Genomic DNA, 19548 nt, shown 5'->3' with positions numbered 1-19548 from the left:
TTGCTTTAGAAACAGCTGCGAGTACAAAGAAATCCGCGACGCCCCCTACTGTACCATGTGATACGCGATGGCTCTTCCTGACTTTCTGGCAGAGTACGTCTTGACGTCATACGTTTCAGGCGTGTATCAAATTCAAAGTGTCTGTTAACTTAATTATTTTCACATTTCAAAGGTGGACAGTATTCTGGCTCCTCGAGCAAAATGAGGCACATTATGCATGCAGTTTATAAAATTACTGATTCATTCGTTAGACCGAATGCTGTGACGTCATCTCACATATATATATTCTTTTTTTAAAGATACAATTCCATGATATTCTGCATTTCAAGGTTGTATTTTTCTCCATTTTTTTTTCTTTACAGGAGGAAGGCTGTTTTACCCCAAAACTGACAATGAGACAAGCATCAAGGAAATAAATGAAGGGGAAAAAAAGATTATTTTTTTTTTTTTAAAGGAGAGGACAGGGTTGGACGAAACAAACATAGCAAGTCGGATGGTTTGGGTATGAAAAGTTAATGGGAGTAATAAAGCTTGTATAAAGATCATGGGACGTGAGATGGCGTTGCACTGCTTGTGTGAAACCCTGGAGAGAAGAGCAAGATAGACCAGTTTCTGGAAGGTGGTTCCATAAAGGAGAGAAGTGAGGAATACTGAATCTACAAATTATTTTCAGTGCCCATTATTATAGTTTCCACATTGTCTCAACCTATTGTCTTCCATTCCCTAACTAAATTATCAGTACTGTCAGACCTCGACATTTGCAGTCCCAACATTTACAGACCCCACGTATTCGGGGTTGATAAAATGTGACTCGATTCTACATTTGCGGTCGGTCGTGTGCTTCGCATATTCACAGTTTATCGTGAGATTTTTGACATTCCCTTATGAAGCACAAACTGCCGGGAACCTATCCACTTTTTTCCCATTGAAACAATGCCCTGACATTTGCGGATTTGACATCAGGCATATTTGCGGCATTTTTCAGGAACGTCTCCCCCACGAATGTCAGGGTACACGTGAAGGAAATGTCACAAAACCTTGGAACCCAATAACAATTCCACATTTAAGGTCAGTCCAATCTTTACCTTGTTGCTTCTTGAATACAATTTGGTTTCAATACCTGCTAAACCAGTGAAAACCCTTATAAAGTACATGGTGTTTTGCGGCGTGGGTTATGCATGCAGAAAGGGTTAAATTCGAGTTTCGGTGTGCTGGCCTAGTACTTTTGGTGACAGTGTAGATGGCAAAACGACGACTACCGACTTTTTAATAAAAAATAATAAACCAAGAAGAACAAGTTCTTTCGGTATAGTTGTGCAATGACCAGAGGCAGAACTTCAATAAAATTATAAAAAATACATTTAATGCTTTGGATGTTAAAATTGCTTCACAACATAGCCCAGTCTAACCTCCATGGATAACACAAGCCTACCTTCACATCACCCTTGTCCAACAAGTCAACCTTTTCTCGTCGGTCACGGCTCCTGTCTTTATCTTTGCTCTTCTTCTTCTTGCCCGAAGAGCGAAGGTCTCTGTCACGGCTGCGATCTCTGCCCTTGTCTCGTTTCTTTTCCTTTTTGTGCCTGAAAGACCCATGCACGATTGCAAATCAAAAGGCCACACTCTTTTCAGAAACCATTCACAGATTTCCTTGCAAACTTACCACCAACACTTTGAGCAAATTGACTTAACATAAGAATACATTTGGGTTGCATAACCATTCTGGTAAAACTATTATACACTAAAAAGAAATAGCAATAAAAAAACAGCAATACGTTGACCAAGTGACGCGATAGATTGAAGAGAAGCCATAAGCAAATCTGCCGATTTGGAATCCTAGAAAAGTGGACTGATTGCACGCATCACTCTCCTGGAGTCTGGAATAGAAACTTCAACTTTCAATGAAAGGCCCATGGAGTGCTTTGCTTCGGATTAAGGTGGAGGCAAAGGCATAATTAACAAGCGTTACGCCTAGGTCCCCCGTCGGTGGTGATGTGAGTTGACAAAGTGAAAGACGCAAGACGGCCATCTTGGATTTTGACGTGGCGAGCCAATTTTCAATAGCGTTCTCCCTTATGCGTTGATACACCAGCAGACGTGAATCCTAGGGTTTGTGGGTTATTTTAGTTTTTCGTTTACAGTTGATTTACAGCGTGTGCAGATGGGTTCCTTTTCTTACCCAACCCTACTTGGTGTAACAAGTTCTGTTTGTGAGACAAATGTGAATCTGTTCTTTTAAGAGAACCTGCTTGTGGCCATTGGAGAGGGAGGCAAAACTCCATATTGTAAAAACAAATTGGCAAATAAACCTATAGATGGGTAGATTGGGTCAGCGAGATTAAAGCACCATCAACAAGGAATTGCCTGTAACAGTCTGCTTGGCCATTTATGACAGAGGAAGGTACATCACGGTCATGGGGTTTCTAATTGCCGACTCACAAGCAAATTAACGGGCAGAAGCGGAGACCTTAGCTGCAGGTGGAAAAACATTTCTCAGTTTCATTGACTTTTTTTCGTTTCAGGTTGTCCTCATGAGACACAACGGCACAGTTACTGCAGATGTTATCCCCGCAAAAAAAGTGCAGTGTGTTGCCTAGTTTATAGAAACCAAATCAGCTGTGCAGGTTCAAAGAAGCTTCAGGATGACCAATGGAAGGCAGAAATAACAGAATGGATTAGGACGCATCATTACAAAAGGAACAGCAGAAAGAAAAGGGGGAAATGACAACAGCAGGGCTGAGGGAGAAACTAACAACGACTGAGATGAATTTCGGGACACGAAATTGAAATTAAATGATTAAGATTTAATTTGATATTATGCTTCAGTTTTCCAGGATCGTAAGATCATTACTCAGGGGGCAGGGGAGGGGGAGCTATTTGTTACGCATGGCAGGCAATAAGACAACTTTTGCATTAAAGGAATATATGGCACCGAACCATTAAAAATTACACCCATTTCCGAAGGAAGCGGTTCAGTTTGACATTTTAAATATGAAATAGGCAAAGCCTACAAACGAATGAAACCGTTGAAACCCATTAGAATTACTCTTTATAACCCATTAGAATTAAGCACGGTGGGTTAGTAAGGTTCTTCTTCTTCTTCATTTTGGCCAGATGGAAGGAAGGTCTTATATATTGAAGCTGTAATAGATCGATATTGAAGCAGCTTCACCGATTTAAAAAGGACAAAAATCAAGTCAACAAGAGGACAAAGAATACCACACATGCACACTTACTTTTTTGGTGAGGGCGAACGAGATGCCTTCCTTTTTGGGCTGCGCATCTTTATAGGTGGCGTCCGGGAAATCCTGCGTCGTGGACTGTGGGACTTAGGAATTGGAGACCTGGCGGGTATAAATGTTTGCATAAATACATAAACAGAAACATGCAAATGTACATACAACAGGCATATCTGGCCTTTATGTACAAAATATTTTGGGACAAAATACATTTTCTAAAAAGTTCATTCAACTTCACAGTTAAATAAAAAAGTTTCTCAAGTTTTAATCAAGCTTTTGGAACTTTATGAATTAAAGCAAGCAAAAAGGTAGATATAGCAAGTACAAGTTTAAAATGCTCCTTATGGCTGATGCAAACATGCTCATCAGCCAGATTCCAGAGAAAAGGCCAAGACAAATGGGTCGATTTAACGTTTATACGATGAATGCCTCAAATATTACAAACTAGCAGTGTCACCCGGCGTTGCCCGGAAAATAAATAGTCAGTCACGTGTGTGTAGTGGGCTTTTTATAGTCAGAGGAAGCCATGCTACCACAGTCTAAATCTAATGCCACACTCTAATGCCACTGCCACAGTCTAAATCTGATGCACCCATGTTTTTGTCATGAAAAGTTATCATGAAAGTGTCATGAAAAGATCACAGCCACCTCTTCAAATTTTGATTTGGAAAAGATTTCCCAGTGGGGCAAATGTAATCAGCTTAAGTTTAATGCTTCTAAAACTCAATTTCTTCCCATCCCTCTCTCTAAAACTCCTCTCAACTCTCCAATCTCCATTGAAAGCTCCACAATTACACCATGTGATACAAAAAACCTACTAGGTATTACCCTAACATAAAATTATCCTGGAATCCACACATTGCACAAATAGTTAAGTCTGCCTAGACCGAGAAGAAACTAGGAGTCCTGTTCAGATGTCGAACATTCTTCACCTCTCAACAGTTGCTTCAACTACAGACTTGGCATTTAATAAGGATTTTTTTTTTTTTTCTTGACTTAGGTTTACTTTCTGAACTCAGTATATCAATCCGGTGAGTTTCTTTTATGCTTCGGTGATTTCTTTGTTAAAAGAACCATGCCACTGATTGTCTGTCGCAGCAAGAAGTCAATAACAGGATTATATCACAGGTGGCGTGACAAATTGTACGGACAGGTACATTTGACGATTGGCTTCACAATCGGGTATATAAGGGTTGTTGCGTTCTGTATTAGTGGAAAACAACTGCTGAATGTCTACAAAAGTTATTGCCGCTTCCTCTGGAGATGGTCCGTCAACTTGACAATGCTGTTTGTCATGGAGTGGTGGCTTTACGAAAATTCCGGCATGAAACAGCGTGCTATTGCTCGGCAGTATGGCATCACTCAAGGTCAGGTGTCAAAGATCCTGAAACGAAATGCTCAGAGGGGTGTCCCTACTCCAATACCGAGGCCAGGACGTCCCCGCAGAACCACAAGAAGGGATGATCGCCAGCTGCACTGGTTAGTCCGCAACGGCCGTACCAAGTCAGCTAATCGGCTTAGGGCTGAGTGGCAGCAACTGACAAATGTGCCTGCATCCAGAAGGCTAGTCAACCAACGACTGGTTCAAGCAGGCTATCGTGCCAGGCGTCCCCTGAGAAAGTCACGCCTGACCAGACAACACCGCCAGCGCCGATTGCAGTGGGCCAGAGAGCACCGTCAATGACAGCCAGGACACTGGAATCACGTGATCTTCAGTGACGAGTCTAGATTTCTGGTCTATCGTCAAGATGGCCGCGTCCGAATGCGCAGACAACTGCATGAAGCCGACAACGAAGATTGTATAGTGCCAAGAGTCCAAGCTGGAGGTGGTGGGGTGAACGTTTGGGCTTCTTTTCATGCAGAGGGAAAAACTGACCTGGTTGTTCTGAATGGAAACCTGAACCAGTTCAAGTACAGGGCCATTCTGGAAGAAACATTGCTTCCATTTGCTCGTGCAGCCTTTCGAGGAAACTTTGTCTTCCAAGATGACAATGCACGGCCTCTTCGTGCTCGCATGATCTAACACTTTCTTGCTGACCATGGTGTGGAGCATATGCAGTGGCCTGCCATGTCCCCGGATATGAATCCGATAGAGAACTTGTGGGCAGAATTAACGCGTCAAATCGACAACTTGGACCAGCAGCCTCCCTCTGTGCATGAATTGCAGCAGGCTATTGTCACTGCATGGCAAGCGATTCCTGTCCAAACCTTGGCAAATCTCGTGAACAGCATGCCTCAACATGTACGTGCTCTCCTGAATGCTCGTGGGGGTTACATGAAGTACTGAACTGTAATTTTACTGTCCGTAATCCCAGTCATAATTTAACTTTTGTTTTTGTTGAAAAAAAAATTGGCTAATGTGCAAAATAAAGAAATACTTCTGGAAAACGTACAGAAGTTTAACACAGTACTGTCCGTGAATCGAGTTCGATATCAGTTTACATCACTTTCAAGGATCAATTTATTTGCTTCGAAATGTCAAATGTGGTTTTTGTTTCTTTTAAAGGTCACATTAACAAAATCTAGAATTATTTCAACATAATTCCAATGAACTTTTGGTTCTAAGTCATCTTGAAAAAGTAAGTTCACCCCCACAAAAAAAATATTCCACATTAAATGCCATGGCTGTATATAAAGGACCGATTTGTCCTTGTATAGAGTACTGCTCTCACATCTGGGGAGGTTCTCGTGCAGTAGATAGAAGTTGGTCCGTATTTTCAGACAGCGAGATGTAGATGGATGGAGTCATCACTGCTTGGTGTACGGTACAACACACATATGAACAAAAGGTGGGAGCGAAGGGGAAGCCATAGCCAGAGGTACTCCAGGGGGTGAGGTGCAGACTTACTGGACAGAATTGTAATCCGACTTAACTCTCCCAATCTGAACTCAAAACTCGACCCACTTGAATTAGACAGCAAAGTTGGTTCTCTCTCTTTTCTACAGATATTATTTCGGTTTTCTGCTCCCGAGACCTTGCTGCTTGTGTACCTCCGCCATTAGCAAGACCACAGAATACTCGACAAGCCACAACACCGCATGATTATGGTATGGCCATTAGCAACTCAAGGGTGGGCCGTTATGATGTTTGTTTCTTCCTCTCCACTGCCAAACTCTGGAACTCTACCTTCCCATGTATTTCCAAAAACGTATCTTTCCCTTTTCAAAAAGCTTTTTTTTTTTTTACTTCCTCAAAAGTTCAGACTATTCTCTTCTTTCACTTTTCTATCAATGCAGTTGTTTTAATTCAAGGCCTGACCTTGATGAGGATTATGAAGTCAAACTTGAAGAAACTTATGAAGTAGCTCAAACTTGACTGATCTCTCCATACAGGTTGCTTCTGACAAACCAGACTTGATCTGCTTAACAGACACTTTCCTCCTTCATGTCTCTGGTTCCTTAATATCTCTCCCGGATTACTCCCTCCTCTGGTACGATAGACCTGATCCTCATCCTGGAGGTAGGGTTACTATCTTTATCAAAAACTCTCTTCCTCCCTCTCCCTGCACTGCCCTCTCTGCACCTCACCCCCTGGAGTACCTCTGGCTATGGCTTCCCCTTCGCTCCCACCTTTTGTTCATATGTGTGTTGTACCGTACACCAAGCAGTGATGACTCCATCTACATCTCGCTGTCTGAAAATATGGACCAACTTCTATCTACTCATCCCAACTCTCTCTTCCTCATATGTGGTGATTTCAATTGTCATCATGCCAGTTGGCTGGGTGTGGGGACCTCTCTCACCAGCCATGGCTTCTCAGCAAAGGACTTCCGTGACTCATTCGGACTGACACAATCTGTCAATTTCCCGACCCGGATCTCAGTCAACGGAGCATCTTCTCTTCTGGACTTGGTTATGACTAACTTCCCTGCAAATGTCTGCTGCTCTTCTTCTGCTCCAATCGGCTCATCTGATCATGTACTTGTTAAAATGGACATCTATCTGACCATTCTCAGAGAGCCTCCTCCGTGTCGACGAGTCTGGCATTTCACTCAGGCCAACTGGCACGGTCTTCAAGCAGACATCAATCATCTGGACTGGTCTCCCATCTCTTCCTCTGACATCAACTCATCCTGGGAATTCTTCCAAAGTAAATTGCTCTCTAAAAAAATAAAATATAACCACCTTTAGAGGCCATTTTTCCCCGCAAAGCGGGGTTTGGCCTTTTTCGGGAACCGTGGTTGTTGTTGTTTTTCGGTCCCCTTTTTGAAGCAATGTTTTACGGCCGGATGCCCTTCCTGCCGCCAACCCGTTTTTCCACCTTTAACGACAAACAGGGATGCTCTCTCATGCACAAATATATCCCATCTCATTTTGAGTTGTCATACCCTTCCTCCCATACCCTGGTGTTGGGCTAGCGGCTAGGGTGCCGGCTTTAGGATCCTAGGATCCTGGGTTCGAATCCCGGTCGACTGCTGAATTAACGCCAGGGGGGTTGACTCAGCCTGTCATCCTTACGAGGTCGGCAAATTTGAGTACCAGTTCACTGGTAATTCCCTGCTTGTCGTTAAAGGAGGAAAAAAGGGTTGGCGTCAGGAAGGGCATCCGGCCGTAAAACATTGCTTCAAAAAGGGGACCGAAAAACAACAACAACCACAGTTCCCGAAAAAGGCCAACCCCCGCTTGCGGGGAAAAATGGCCTCTAAAGGTGGTTTATACCCTTCCTCCCGTCCATGGTACACGGAATTTGTGGTGAGGCAGTTGTCCTGAAACAACTTGCCTTCACCTCCTGGAAGGCAAATCCAACGGAAGGAAATCTCATTTCCTTTCACAAAGCCCGAAACAAGTGTATGTCTACCCGAAGGAGAGCCAGGAAACAATATCTCTCTACACTCAAGACTGAACTCTCAAACCAGTCTCACTCTTCCAAATCCTGGTGGCATTTGGTCAAATCTGATTCTGGTGTTTGTTCCCCCTCCATCCCCTCCCTCACCTCAAACGGCGACACAGCTGACTCCGCACGTGAAAAAGCTGAATGCCTCAACTCTGTGTTTGCCTCTAAATCTTGTGTCCCAAACCCATCCCTCTCTGTACCCACCGCACCAAGTCGTACCCAGCTGCTCCTGGACTCTGTGTCCTTTCCTTCTGAAAAGGTGGAAATGTTTCTGTCAACCCTCGACTCTGATTCTGCAACTGGACCTGACGGCATCAGCCCACGGGTCATAAAATCCTGTTCTGCCGCTCTTTCACTCCCTCTCTCTGTTCTCTTCACCCTCTCTTTTGCTCAAGGTCATCTGCCATCAGCTTGGAAATCGGCCAACATCACCGCTTCACACAAATAAGGTGCAAAAACAGATCCTTGCAACAACAGACCAATCAGCCTTCTCCCAATTATCAGCAAAGTCATGGAATCCATCATTGCTTCGGATATGAAATCTTTGCTCTTCTCCAATGGCTTGATCTCTGATCATCAATTTGGTTTCAGACCAGGTCACTCTACTCTGGACATGCTGCTTCTGCTATCTCAACAATGGATGGAGGTCCTCAATGCCAAACAGGAAATTAGAGCTGTCTCCCTCGACATATCACGTGCCTTCGATACGGTCTGGCACCCCGCTCTGCTCACCAAGCTCTCCTCCTGTGGTATCCATGGAAATCTCCACGCATGGCTTGCGGACTTCCTCACTAGTCATAGTCAACGTTTGGCCCTGAATGGGTTTCTCTCATCTCCCCTTCCTGTTCAGGCTGGAGTTCCCCAAGGCAGTGTTCTGGGCCCTGTGCTTTTTCTGGTCTTCATCAATGATCTCTCTGACTCTCTTGAAAATCCTCTCTATCTCTTTGCCGACTCCTCCACTCTCTGCCGCGCCATTCCTCATCCCTCAGATCGGCAGTCTGCAGCCTCCTCACTCTCTGCAGACCTGGACAAACAAGTGGAACATGTCTTTCAATCCCGACAAATCTCACACTCTCACCATGTCTCTCTGAAAAGACTGACTGGACAACCCCCCCCCATCTACTTTCTGAACAATCCTCTCCAAGAAGTTCTGTCACTCAAGCTTTTGGGTCTCACTATCTGCCATGATCTTTCCTGAGAAAACCACATTTCCAATCTGGCCTCCAAAGCCAGTCGCGGACTGGGCATCCTCTGTCGTGCGAAGTTCTTCCATGGCACACCTGAGCTCCTCACCACATACAAAGCTTTCATCCGCAGCTCAATGGAATACTGTTCTCCCCTCTGGGCTGGTGCTACTGCCTCACACCTAGCTAGTCTTCACACTGTTGAAACCAAAGCTTTCAGAATCATTGGAATCTCCCGCGATGAAGCCAACTCCGAGGCCCTTTCACTCACTCACCACAGGCAGGTAGGTAGGTGGTCTTTCTGTCTTCTGCCGACTCCTATCCGGCCGAGCTCCCCCAGCTCTGTCCCCCAAATATTCCTAGAGGTTGCGATCTGCCAGTAACCCTCTTCTGGTGAAATTGCCAAAATCAAGACTCTCTGGTCACCTTCACTCCTTCATTCCTCTTTACTCCCACCTCTGGAACAAGCTCCCTCACTCTCTTCAATCCCACTCCTCCCTCCAGGTCTTGAAAACAGCTGTTCACCACCATCTGTTGTCTTCCCCCATCCAAAACCTTGATCTCTTATACCCCCGTTAATTCACCCCAGATCCACTTTTTTTTTTTTAATCCCGACTTCTTTCTTTCCTGGAAGTCCGAGCAGTGTCCATGTGTTCTTTTTTACCTCTCCCACACCCCCGCCCCCCCTTCCCACGTCTCCTCCCCCCAAGCCCTCTCCCTCCCACCGATCTCCCGTTGTCCTTGTTCTCTGCTGTTGTACTTGTGTGCCGCTTGTCTCCCGCTCCCTTTATTGTATGTTTTGTGTGTCCGTTTGTCTTTTTTGTGATTGATGTTAGCTCTTTCACGAGCCTCGATCTTGTATACAAAAAAAAAAAGTCCGTGGCTGGAGCTTTCAACGTTATTATTTATAAATAAAAATAAAAAAAAATAAAAAAAATTCAGACTTGGTCATCAGCTTTTGGTTTCATCAGCTTTTGGATGTTGTGCTATAAACTATTATTTTTCGTCGCCAAAGATTCGATTTTTTTTTTTTCAAACTTCAAGCAGTCTTTCATCTAATTTGTGGTTGAGTGCAATATAGAGGTTGCAGAGGTTGGCTTCATACGTCGATAAATTCTCCTTCACGTCAATAAATGCTGTCAAACACCTCCATGTTAGTACCCTCCCCTATACCTCCACCAACATGCCTGAGTGTTTCCACACCATCACTTCTCTGTGTTGTCTTTAGCATCCCTCCACTTCATGTCCCTCCTTTCTACATCCCCCTCCTTTCTACACGCTCCTCCCACCACAGCCTTGCATCTTCCCCTCAGCCCACCTCCTTCCATCTTCCCAATCGCACTGCCCTCTCCTATCTTCCCCATCACCAAAGCCCGGTTAACACCCCCTTCCCCCCCATCCCCAACCCACACCCTCTCCTACCTTCTTTCCACATTCCTGCACCCAGCAAACAGCACCTCCTCTGACCCTAAACTGTATGAACCTCACCCATCCAAGGCCTCCACTCCAACCTGACAGATCTCTCAATCCAGGCAGTTGCTGATAAACGAACAATTTTTATAACAGAATCCTTCCTCCCAAAGGACATCCCTAACTCATTCGTCTGTCTCTCTCTCTGGCAATATGTTCCTCCTGTTTGATGGAACGGAACCCCACCCTGGTGGTGGAGTTGCACTTTACATGAATAACTCCATTTCTCACTGTCCTTGTACTGCTCTAACAACCCACTAACAACTGGGAGTACCTTTGGCTGCAACTTCCCCTCCCATCTCTTGTTTGGCTGTATGTTGTGTCGTGCTCCTAATAGTGACGACTCCATTCACATCTCCGTCTCAGACAACATTTTAACCACACACCCCAATACACTCTTTCTCGTATGTGGTGATTTAAATTGTCACCATGCCAATTGGCTGGATGTTGGCATCTCTCACCATCCACGGCACTTCAGTAAAGCAGTGTGACTCCTGCCATAACATCTCTCAGATAGGCAGGCACCAGCCCCTTCCCGCTAAGCAAGCCTTGATAGAATCACCAGCTGGTCAAAAACGTGGAATAAGTCTTTCAATTCTAACAAATCGCTCACCCACTCTGCCTCTCCAAAAGGACTGACTGTCTGGTAAACCATGCCCTCCCATCTACTTTCTTAACAATCCTCTTGAAGACAGAAGTTCAGTCAAACATTTGGGCCTCATTATCGGCTACAAAATTTCTTCTCCAAACCACACTTACAAGTTGGCCTACAAAGCCAGTAGTCGACTCGGAATCCTCAATCGTGCAATGTCCTTCCTTGGTACACCTGAGCTCTTAACCACTTACAAGACAACTATCGGGGACGCCTCTTCATGGTGGTTGTACCCCACAATGGAAGCCAGGGGCCAAATCTTCCCCATTATTCCCTGCTGCCCTGATTCGCCAGGGCAGCGCGGTCACGGTCAGTGCCGATCGGACCCCATGGACCATGTCTATGTATCTATCTGGTCTCTCACTTTCTGTATGCCATCCTGGATGTGGGGGATCGATCAGTTGTCCCCATTTTGCAGGCTTGTTTGGGAGAACTGTACAAGCCTATAAAACAACAACAACTTACAAGGCCTTAGTCTGCAGCTTGATGGATTACTGCTCTCCCCTCTGGGCTAGCACCCCTGCCTCACACCTTGCTCAGCTTGATCCCAGGGAACCAAAGCCTTCAGGATAATTGGAATCTCCCACAGTAATGCTGAGTCATGGGCCTATCACTTTTTCATTGCAGAGAGGTCGGTGGTCTCTCGGTCTTCTACCACCTCCTTTTTGGTCTTGGAACCTCTGCTTTCTCGGTGCTCTGTCCCCCTCCAGTTTTCTGCAAGGTGCACGATGTTTGCCAGCAACCCCCATGAGGTGAAACTGCCAAAGTCCAGAGTCAAAGAAACTCCCAAAATCCTCCACTCATTAATTCCTCTTCCCCCCCTCCCTCTGCCACATGTCAAACCAACATCCACATTATCTTCAATCTTATTCTTCCCTCCAAGTCTTCAAGGCAGCTGCTCACCACCATCCCGGATCACTCCTCCTCCAACCCATCCAAAACCATGATCTTTTCTACACTCGTTGACCAAGCATACCTATTTACAATTTTTTTTTTTCTTACAATTTTTCCGTCCTGAGAGTTTGCTCCTGTATCCATCTGGTCCATCCCTTGTGTCTCCCTCCCCACCCCCCCCCCCCCCTTATCCTCCACGACATCCCTTGTGTCACTCTATTTTGCTTCTCAACCATGCTGTTGATGCACGAACACACGCACCAACCATGCTGTTGATGCACGAACACACGCACACGCACACAAAAAAGTTGCACACACCTGCTTGCACTCCGAGACCGTCTCAACGAACTGTAACTTCGAGGAGGGGTTTTTGAGCGTCTCTTCTTCTCCTCTCTTTCTTCCCTCCTCTTTTCCCTGCTTTTCAGTGATCCAGAAAACACAGGACATCTTTAGAAGCAAGGCATTAGAAACACGTGTTAAAAAATTAATAAGATAAAAAGCAAGCAAATTAAAATGCATGTACCTGTATTTGATGGGCGTAAGCGAACGCCGACCACGATCACGTTCACGGTCACGTTCACGTTCACGGTCACGGTCACGTTCACGGTCACGATCACGAGATCGGCGGCGTGGAGAACGAGTGCGCCGGTGAGGAGTACGCGAGCGTCGTCTTGGGCTGCGTCTTCGCTCTCGTGACCGTCTCCGTGAGCGACTGCGGGAACGTCTGCAGAGCAAAATGACCCCATATTAGGAATGAGTGGTCTGTAAATTGGCGTGAACTTCAACCTACCTTTGCATTATCTTGAGTGTCTCTGCTCGATAAACATGCACCTTTGAAACAGTCTTTGCCAAGCTTAGCACCTCTTTTTACCTATGTGCAAAAAGTCTGAAAACATGTAACACCTGTCACATGCACCTCATACCTGCGCCTCGAGCGTGATCTGGAACGTCGTCTGCGTGAGCGTGATCGTGATCGCGATCGCTTCTTCTTGTCATCCTTTTTTTGTACAGAATCTGTATACAATTTAGATAGGATCATCAAAACGTACAGCTCACACTCACCTCTGAGATTGATGATAACGTTGAGGGGAAGGTGAACAACAAAAACGTGCCATACAACATCCTTTATTTACTTGCATATACTTGAGCTAAAAATACTTAATTCTTACTTGCGACATGTCGCAGGTCTACACGAGCTCCGCGTGGCTTTTGCCGTTCTTGTTGGGGGTCGATTTTTCAAATGTGCACCCAATGGTCGGACAGCTCCCGGACCCCACCCACCATGGCACCCAGATGAAATAATATGGCCACCATCTTGGTTTTTTGATGTGCCAAAGACATCAGGCGTTTAAGCCTCTGCTGATTATACACTGCCTGGGTTTGTTGCGTTAAATTTCCATTGGCTTTGTTTGGGTCGAGTGTTATTCAGGATATGGGACCCCAAAAATCTAACCAATGTCAAATAAAAATCTTCGTAAGATTTAATCAAGCCCATCCAAACCTCGCCTCGCCTCGCCAAACAGCATTACATAATTTTTTCAATGGCGTGTCTCTCTCTTTCTCAGTCTCATTTTCTCTTTTTTTGTGTACACTCTGCACAAGAGTTAACATTTTTTGTATACTCTGCACTCTGTTGTAAGAGCTAACATTGTTCACAAAAAAAAAACCCGACACATAAAACATAATAAAGGGAGCGGGAGACAAGATGGGGAGAGAGAGGGAAGCACACAAGTGCAACAGTAGAGAACAGGGACATCGGGAGATCTGTGGAACGGAGAGGGCTGGGGAGGGGGGGGGCGGGGTGGGAGAGGACACAAAACACATGGACACTGCTAGGACGTCCAGGAAAGAAGTTGGTATTTAAAAAAAGTGGATCTGGGGTGTGGGGTGAATTAACGGGGGTAGAAAAGATCAATGTTTTGGATGGGGAAAGATAAGAGATGGTGGTGAACAGATAAGAGATGGTTCTTTCTCTCAGTCTCATTTTCTCTTTCTCACTCATTTTCTCTTTCTTGGTCTGTCTGTCTCATTTTCTCTTTCTCAATTTCACAATCTCATTTTCTCTTTCTCTCAATCTCAATCTCATTTTCTCTTTCTGTCTGTCTCATTTTCTCTTTCTGTCTGTCTCATTTTCTCTTTCTGTCTGTCTCATTTTCTCTTTCTGTCTGTCTCATTTTCTCTTTCTGTCTGTCTCATTTTCTCTTTCTGTCTCAGTTTGTCTGTCTGTCTGTCTCTCTCTTTCTTTCTTTCTCCAATATTGGGGTTAAACAATCTGTGACCATATGACGAATCAGCTCGTTCTGATTATAACCGTGGTGGAGGTTGTTGTTTTTTTGTATACAATATCGATGCTCGTGAAAGAGCTAAAAAAAAAAAGAAAAATATAAGGGTGACATGGATGAGAGGTGTTGAGTTAATCTTTTAATAACATTAAATGTGTGTTTCTCAATTGAGCTGCTTCATCTTTTAAGACTGCTTCAAATTCACATTTCCCAATCGGCCCATTATCCGATTTTGTTGCAGGTCTTGACCACAATGCGGTCATTCTTGTATTTTATTTAATTATTTATTTATTTTCAAAATATGATCAAACACCATGAAATAAAAATGAGAAGAAATTGAAAGCTGGACTGATGAGCTTACCAGGATCAATAGCGGCTGAGATGAGAGATTGAGCTTCTCGCACTCTCTTCATGGCCTCCTCAATTTCCTTGGAATCATTTTTTACAGCCGGCTTAATGACTGCGGTGGTTGCGCTGTTCATTCTGTGCAAGACGAAAAACAGAAATCAATCCAGTGAGAATGCACATTTTATGCCATCCAGTCAGATTTGCCACATAGCACAAAAACAACTCCTGTCAACAGCATGAGCTCAAAGAAACTTGAACAAAATCCACAAACTTATTCATAAAGCGACCAAAACAACACTGCTCTTTGTATGAATCAATCACTTGCTTCTCAAAAGACAGCCTTGATAAGGTAAGGCTGGAATATTTATCAATTCAACTGCACAGTGCTTTTTGCCTCCCAAACAAACACAAACATTTGTCCCAATACACATATGGGAGAACATCTAAACCTTGGTGACGTCAATTTGAATTGTTCAATGACAGATACATTTTATGACACCACAATCTGACATGTTGTTTTGCTTCCCAAGCTCTATTTGTGTGTGGCATACAACGGTGCCTTCATTCCTAAATTTCTGACTTACTCCACTCAGGCAGGCACAGAATGTCGCTGCCAATGGAACCCTCTCCTCTTTCGGTGGATGCTGACCTGATAAAAGGCAATGTTTTGGGCTCACTCTTACTCCTAATTACACACAAACAACCTCTTCATTGCTCTGGAAAACCCTCTTCCTTATCGCATACTACTCCACACTGCATCCCACAGTACACCATCCTACTCACTGATAAGCAGACAGCAGCTGGAGCACACCCTGCTGATCTGGAAATGTTTAGATGGTCTAAAATGATGTTTAGATGATTTTAAATGATGGTCTAAAAAAATAAAAATAAAGAGCACATCCTTCAATCCTGGAAAATCTCATTATATAGACTTGGCATTCCATTATGATTGTCAAACACCCAGCAATTTCCATGATCAGCCACTGAAAAAGTTTGTCTGTTGAAATTAAAGGCTTCACCATCAGCTATGAACTCTTCTGGCCCATCCATATAGCAAAGCTGGCCTTCAAAATCAAGTGCAGCCATCCCCATCGTTCAAAGTCTTTCCTTGAAAAATAATAGCAACCACTCAGTCTACAAGGCCTTTGTCTGAAGCTTAATAGAGTACTGTTCACCATTATGAGATGGGGCCACAGCATCACATGTTTCTCATGGATTGTGGAATAAAACTCTCCACATTATTGGAATGTCTGCAATGATGATATGATGCTCCGACATCACAGGCAAGTCTGTGGCCTCTCCCACACCCTCCGCAATCCTTCCCTCTCCTCTCCTCGTGTCTTCTTTCTCCCTCTATTATTCGCTCTTTGCCCTCTCCTCTCACTCCCCTCCCCCCTCTGCGTGATCGGTCTCCCTCTCCGTTTTTTGCTCCTTTTCTTTTCTTTCTGGGGAGAAGGGCCTTGGTAAGAGAGGTGGCCAAGAACCCGATGGTCACTCTGGCTGAGCTCCAGAGATCCTGTGTGGAGATGGGAGAAACTTACAGAAGGACAACCATCATTGCAACACTCCACCGATCTGGGCTTCATGGCAGAGTGGCCAGACGGAAGCCTCTCCTCAGTAAAAGACGTATGAAAGCCCACTTGGAATTTGCAAAAACTCAGCCAGTGACCATCGGGTTCTTGGCCACCCCTCTTACCAAGGCCCTTCTCCCCCGACTGCTCAGTTTGGCCGGGCGGCCAGCTCTAGGAAGAGTCCTGGTTGTTCCAAACTTCTTCTATTTAAGAATTATGGAGGCCACTGTGCTCTTGGGAACCTTCAATGCAGCAGAATTTTTTTTGTAGGTTTCCCCAGATCTGTGCCTCGACAAAATCCTGTCTCTGAGCTCTGCAGGCAGTTCCTTCGACCTCATGGCTTGGTTTTAGCTCTGATATGTATTGTCAGCTGTGAGACTTTATATTGACAGGTGTGTGCCTTTCCAAATCATGTCCAATCAATTGAATTTACCAAAGGTGGACTCCAATCAAGGTGTAAAAACATCTCAAAGATGATATAGAGAAATGGGAGGCACCTGAGCTAAATTTAAAGTGTCATAAAAAAGGGTATGAATACTTATGTCAATGTGATATTTCAGTGTTTTCTTTTTAATAAATTTACAAAATTTTCTAAAATCCTGTTTTCTCTTTGTCATTATGTGGTATTAAGTGTAGATTGATGAGGGAAAAAATGAATTTAAACGATTTCAGCATGAGGCTGCAACATAAAATGTGAAAAAGTGAAGGGGCCTGAATACTTTCTGAATTTCCGTTTATTAAAAAAAAAAAAAGGAGATCATTGATGAAGACCAGAAATAGCACAGCGCCCAGAACAATGCCTTGAGGAACTCTAACCTTGACAGAAGGGGAGATGAGAGAATGCCATTCAGGGCCACATGTTGATTGCGACCAGAGAGGAAGTCCGCGGTGAGGTTACCATGGATACCATAGGAGGAGAGTTTGGTGAGCAGGGCGGGGTATCAGACCGTATCAAAGGCACGAGATATGTCAAGGGAAATGGCTCTGATTTCCTGTTTGGCGTTGAGGGCCTCCATCCATTGTTGAGACAGCAGAAGCACCACGTCAAGAGTGGGGTGACCTGGTCTGAATCCAAATTGATGATCCGAGATCAAGCCATTGGAGAAGAGGAAGGATTTTATGTCAGAAGTGATGATGGATTCCATGACTTTGATTATTGGGAGCAAGCTGATTGGTCTGTTGTTGCACGGATCGGTTTTTGCATCTTTTTGTGTAAAGCGGTAATGTTGGCTGATTTCCAAGCTGTTGGCAGATGACCTTGAGCAAAAGAGAGGGTGAAGAGAGTTGAGAGAGGGTGTGAAAGAGCGGCAGAGCAGGATTTTAGGACCTGTGGGCTGATGCTGTTTGGTCGAGTTGCAGAATCAGAGTCGAGGTTTGACAGAAACTTCTCCACCTTGTCAGGAGAGAAGGACACAGAGTCCAGGAGCAGCTGGGTTCGACTGGGTAAGGTGGGTACAGAGAGAAATGGGTTTGGGACACAATAATTTGAGGTAAACACAGAGTTGAGGCATTCGGGTTTTTCACGTGCAGTGTCAGCATTCTAGCCGTTTGTGGTAAGGGAGGGGATGGAGGTGGAACAAACACCAGAAACAGATTTGACCAGATGACACCAGGATTTGGAGGCGGGAGACTGGTTTGACAGTTCAGTCTTGAGAGTGGATAGATATTGTTTCCTGGCTCTCCTGAGGGTAGACGCACACTTGTTCCGAGCTTTGTGAAAGCATTTGAATGAAGTGAGGCACAATCTTTGCTTAATCCAAGTAACTGACGATATGGATAAAACCACAACTACGTTTTAATAATACATACTTTATAGATGTTTGTATAGAAAACCCAAAAGTAGATTAGAGGTATTATAAATGAAAAAGCATCAAAAATAATTGTTTCATGTTTAAACTTACTATGACATCAAACTTTCCAAAAAAACAAATCGATCACATCATGTGTCATGTCTAGTGCCAAGATAAATGGACTCTCCACCAGTGTAGTGACGACAGCTTGCATCACCAATTAATTATGTATACACACAGCATCACCACACTCAGACTCTTGTGCGAATACCACCACATAGAATAGAAAATTATCGGTAGATGATCCAGTGGCAAGATATCAAAAAAAAAACCAAAAAACCCCACCATCTCATTAAAGACAAGTGTCGAATCTAATGCTGTGCTTAACAAGAATTGGAGCATGGCAACATTATGTGACATTGTTCAGCTGACCAACAGATGGCAAGTGGCTATTTTAACAACAACACCTTTAAGAATGATTATATATTAATGTTAAAACATTATATCGGTGAAAACAGGACAACGTTTCGACATGCTCAGTTGCATTTTGTTATGTCGTCATACAAAATTCATTCCCGCCCCACCCCCCAACCTCCCAAGGTGGTTTACTCCACCAAGAGCGATTTTCTCGCCAATGGGGTTGTGTGGTGAGGTGTATGTCGGGGTCAAGATAGTTTTTTTTAACTTTATCGTTTTTCCAAAGCCACTTCTAATAATAACAATAAATATAATAGCATAATGTTAATGTTATTAATAATATATTGTTGTGGTTGTGGGAATAAAGATAACCCCCCCTCTTAGTTAGTTGCACGACAACATGTAGCCTCGCTTCAGTTTAGTTATTTATTATTAAATGTAAGCATAGTCTCCTTTCCTGTGTTCGTATGCGTTGGAGCAGGCCAGTAAGTGTAGGTTTTGTGTTCTTTTGGGCTGGAATGCCCTGTGTTCTTTTGGGCTGGAATACCATGTGCTAGGGCCTGGAACAAGTCTGGAAGGCCCGAGGGTGGAGCTGCAGGGGAGTGGCCAGTAAGCGGCAGGCAGCCAATGAAAGCTCAAGGGGAGTGGCTAACAACAGCAGTCGGGGGAGGGGCTTGGAATATTCTGGTGGGACTCTGGGAGGGGCTATAAGACCTTGCCCCGGGCCCCCCAGTCGCTCTCTGTGAACGGTCTCGCTCTTGCTCGCTGCCCCCGAACGATCTCCTCCGTGCTAAGCTCCCTCTGTCGTAGAGAGGTGTGTCGAAAGAGAAAGCACAAACTCTCCCTGTGCCCTGTGCCCTGCTGCCT

General features: G+C 44.5%; 1 protein-coding gene across 6 annotated transcripts in view; it reads right to left on the bottom strand.

Annotated features, from left to right (window-relative positions):
* LOC137428341 (uncharacterized) overlaps positions 1-19548 on the bottom strand; it is a 111573-nt gene that overhangs the window by 35301 nt on the left and 56724 nt on the right. For 2 of the 6 annotated variants that reach the window (XM_078777041.1, XM_078777037.1), the window contains exons 7-12: positions 14917-15038; positions 13197-13287; positions 12797-12997; positions 12592-12720; positions 3237-3344; positions 1433-1583 (exon numbers count right to left, since the gene is read on the bottom strand). In XM_078777041.1, the coding sequence (XP_078633167.1) occupies positions 1433-1583; positions 3237-3344; positions 12592-12720; positions 12797-12997; positions 13197-13287; positions 14917-15038 (802 nt within the window). The remainder of the gene's footprint in view (positions 1-1432; positions 1584-3236; positions 3345-12591; positions 12721-12796; positions 12998-13196; positions 13288-14916; positions 15039-19548) is intronic. The other 4 variants (XM_078777042.1, XM_078777039.1, XM_078777043.1 and 1 more) reach the window with 2 other exon arrangements.

The sequence above is a fragment of the Myxine glutinosa genome, chromosome 1 (assembly GCF_964187855.1).
Source record: "Myxine glutinosa chromosome 1, kmMyxGlut1.1, whole genome shotgun sequence".
In the NCBI taxonomy this organism is placed as follows: Eukaryota; Metazoa; Chordata; class Myxini; order Myxiniformes; family Myxinidae; genus Myxine; species Myxine glutinosa.
This window is presented reverse-complemented; position numbering and strand designations above follow the sequence as displayed.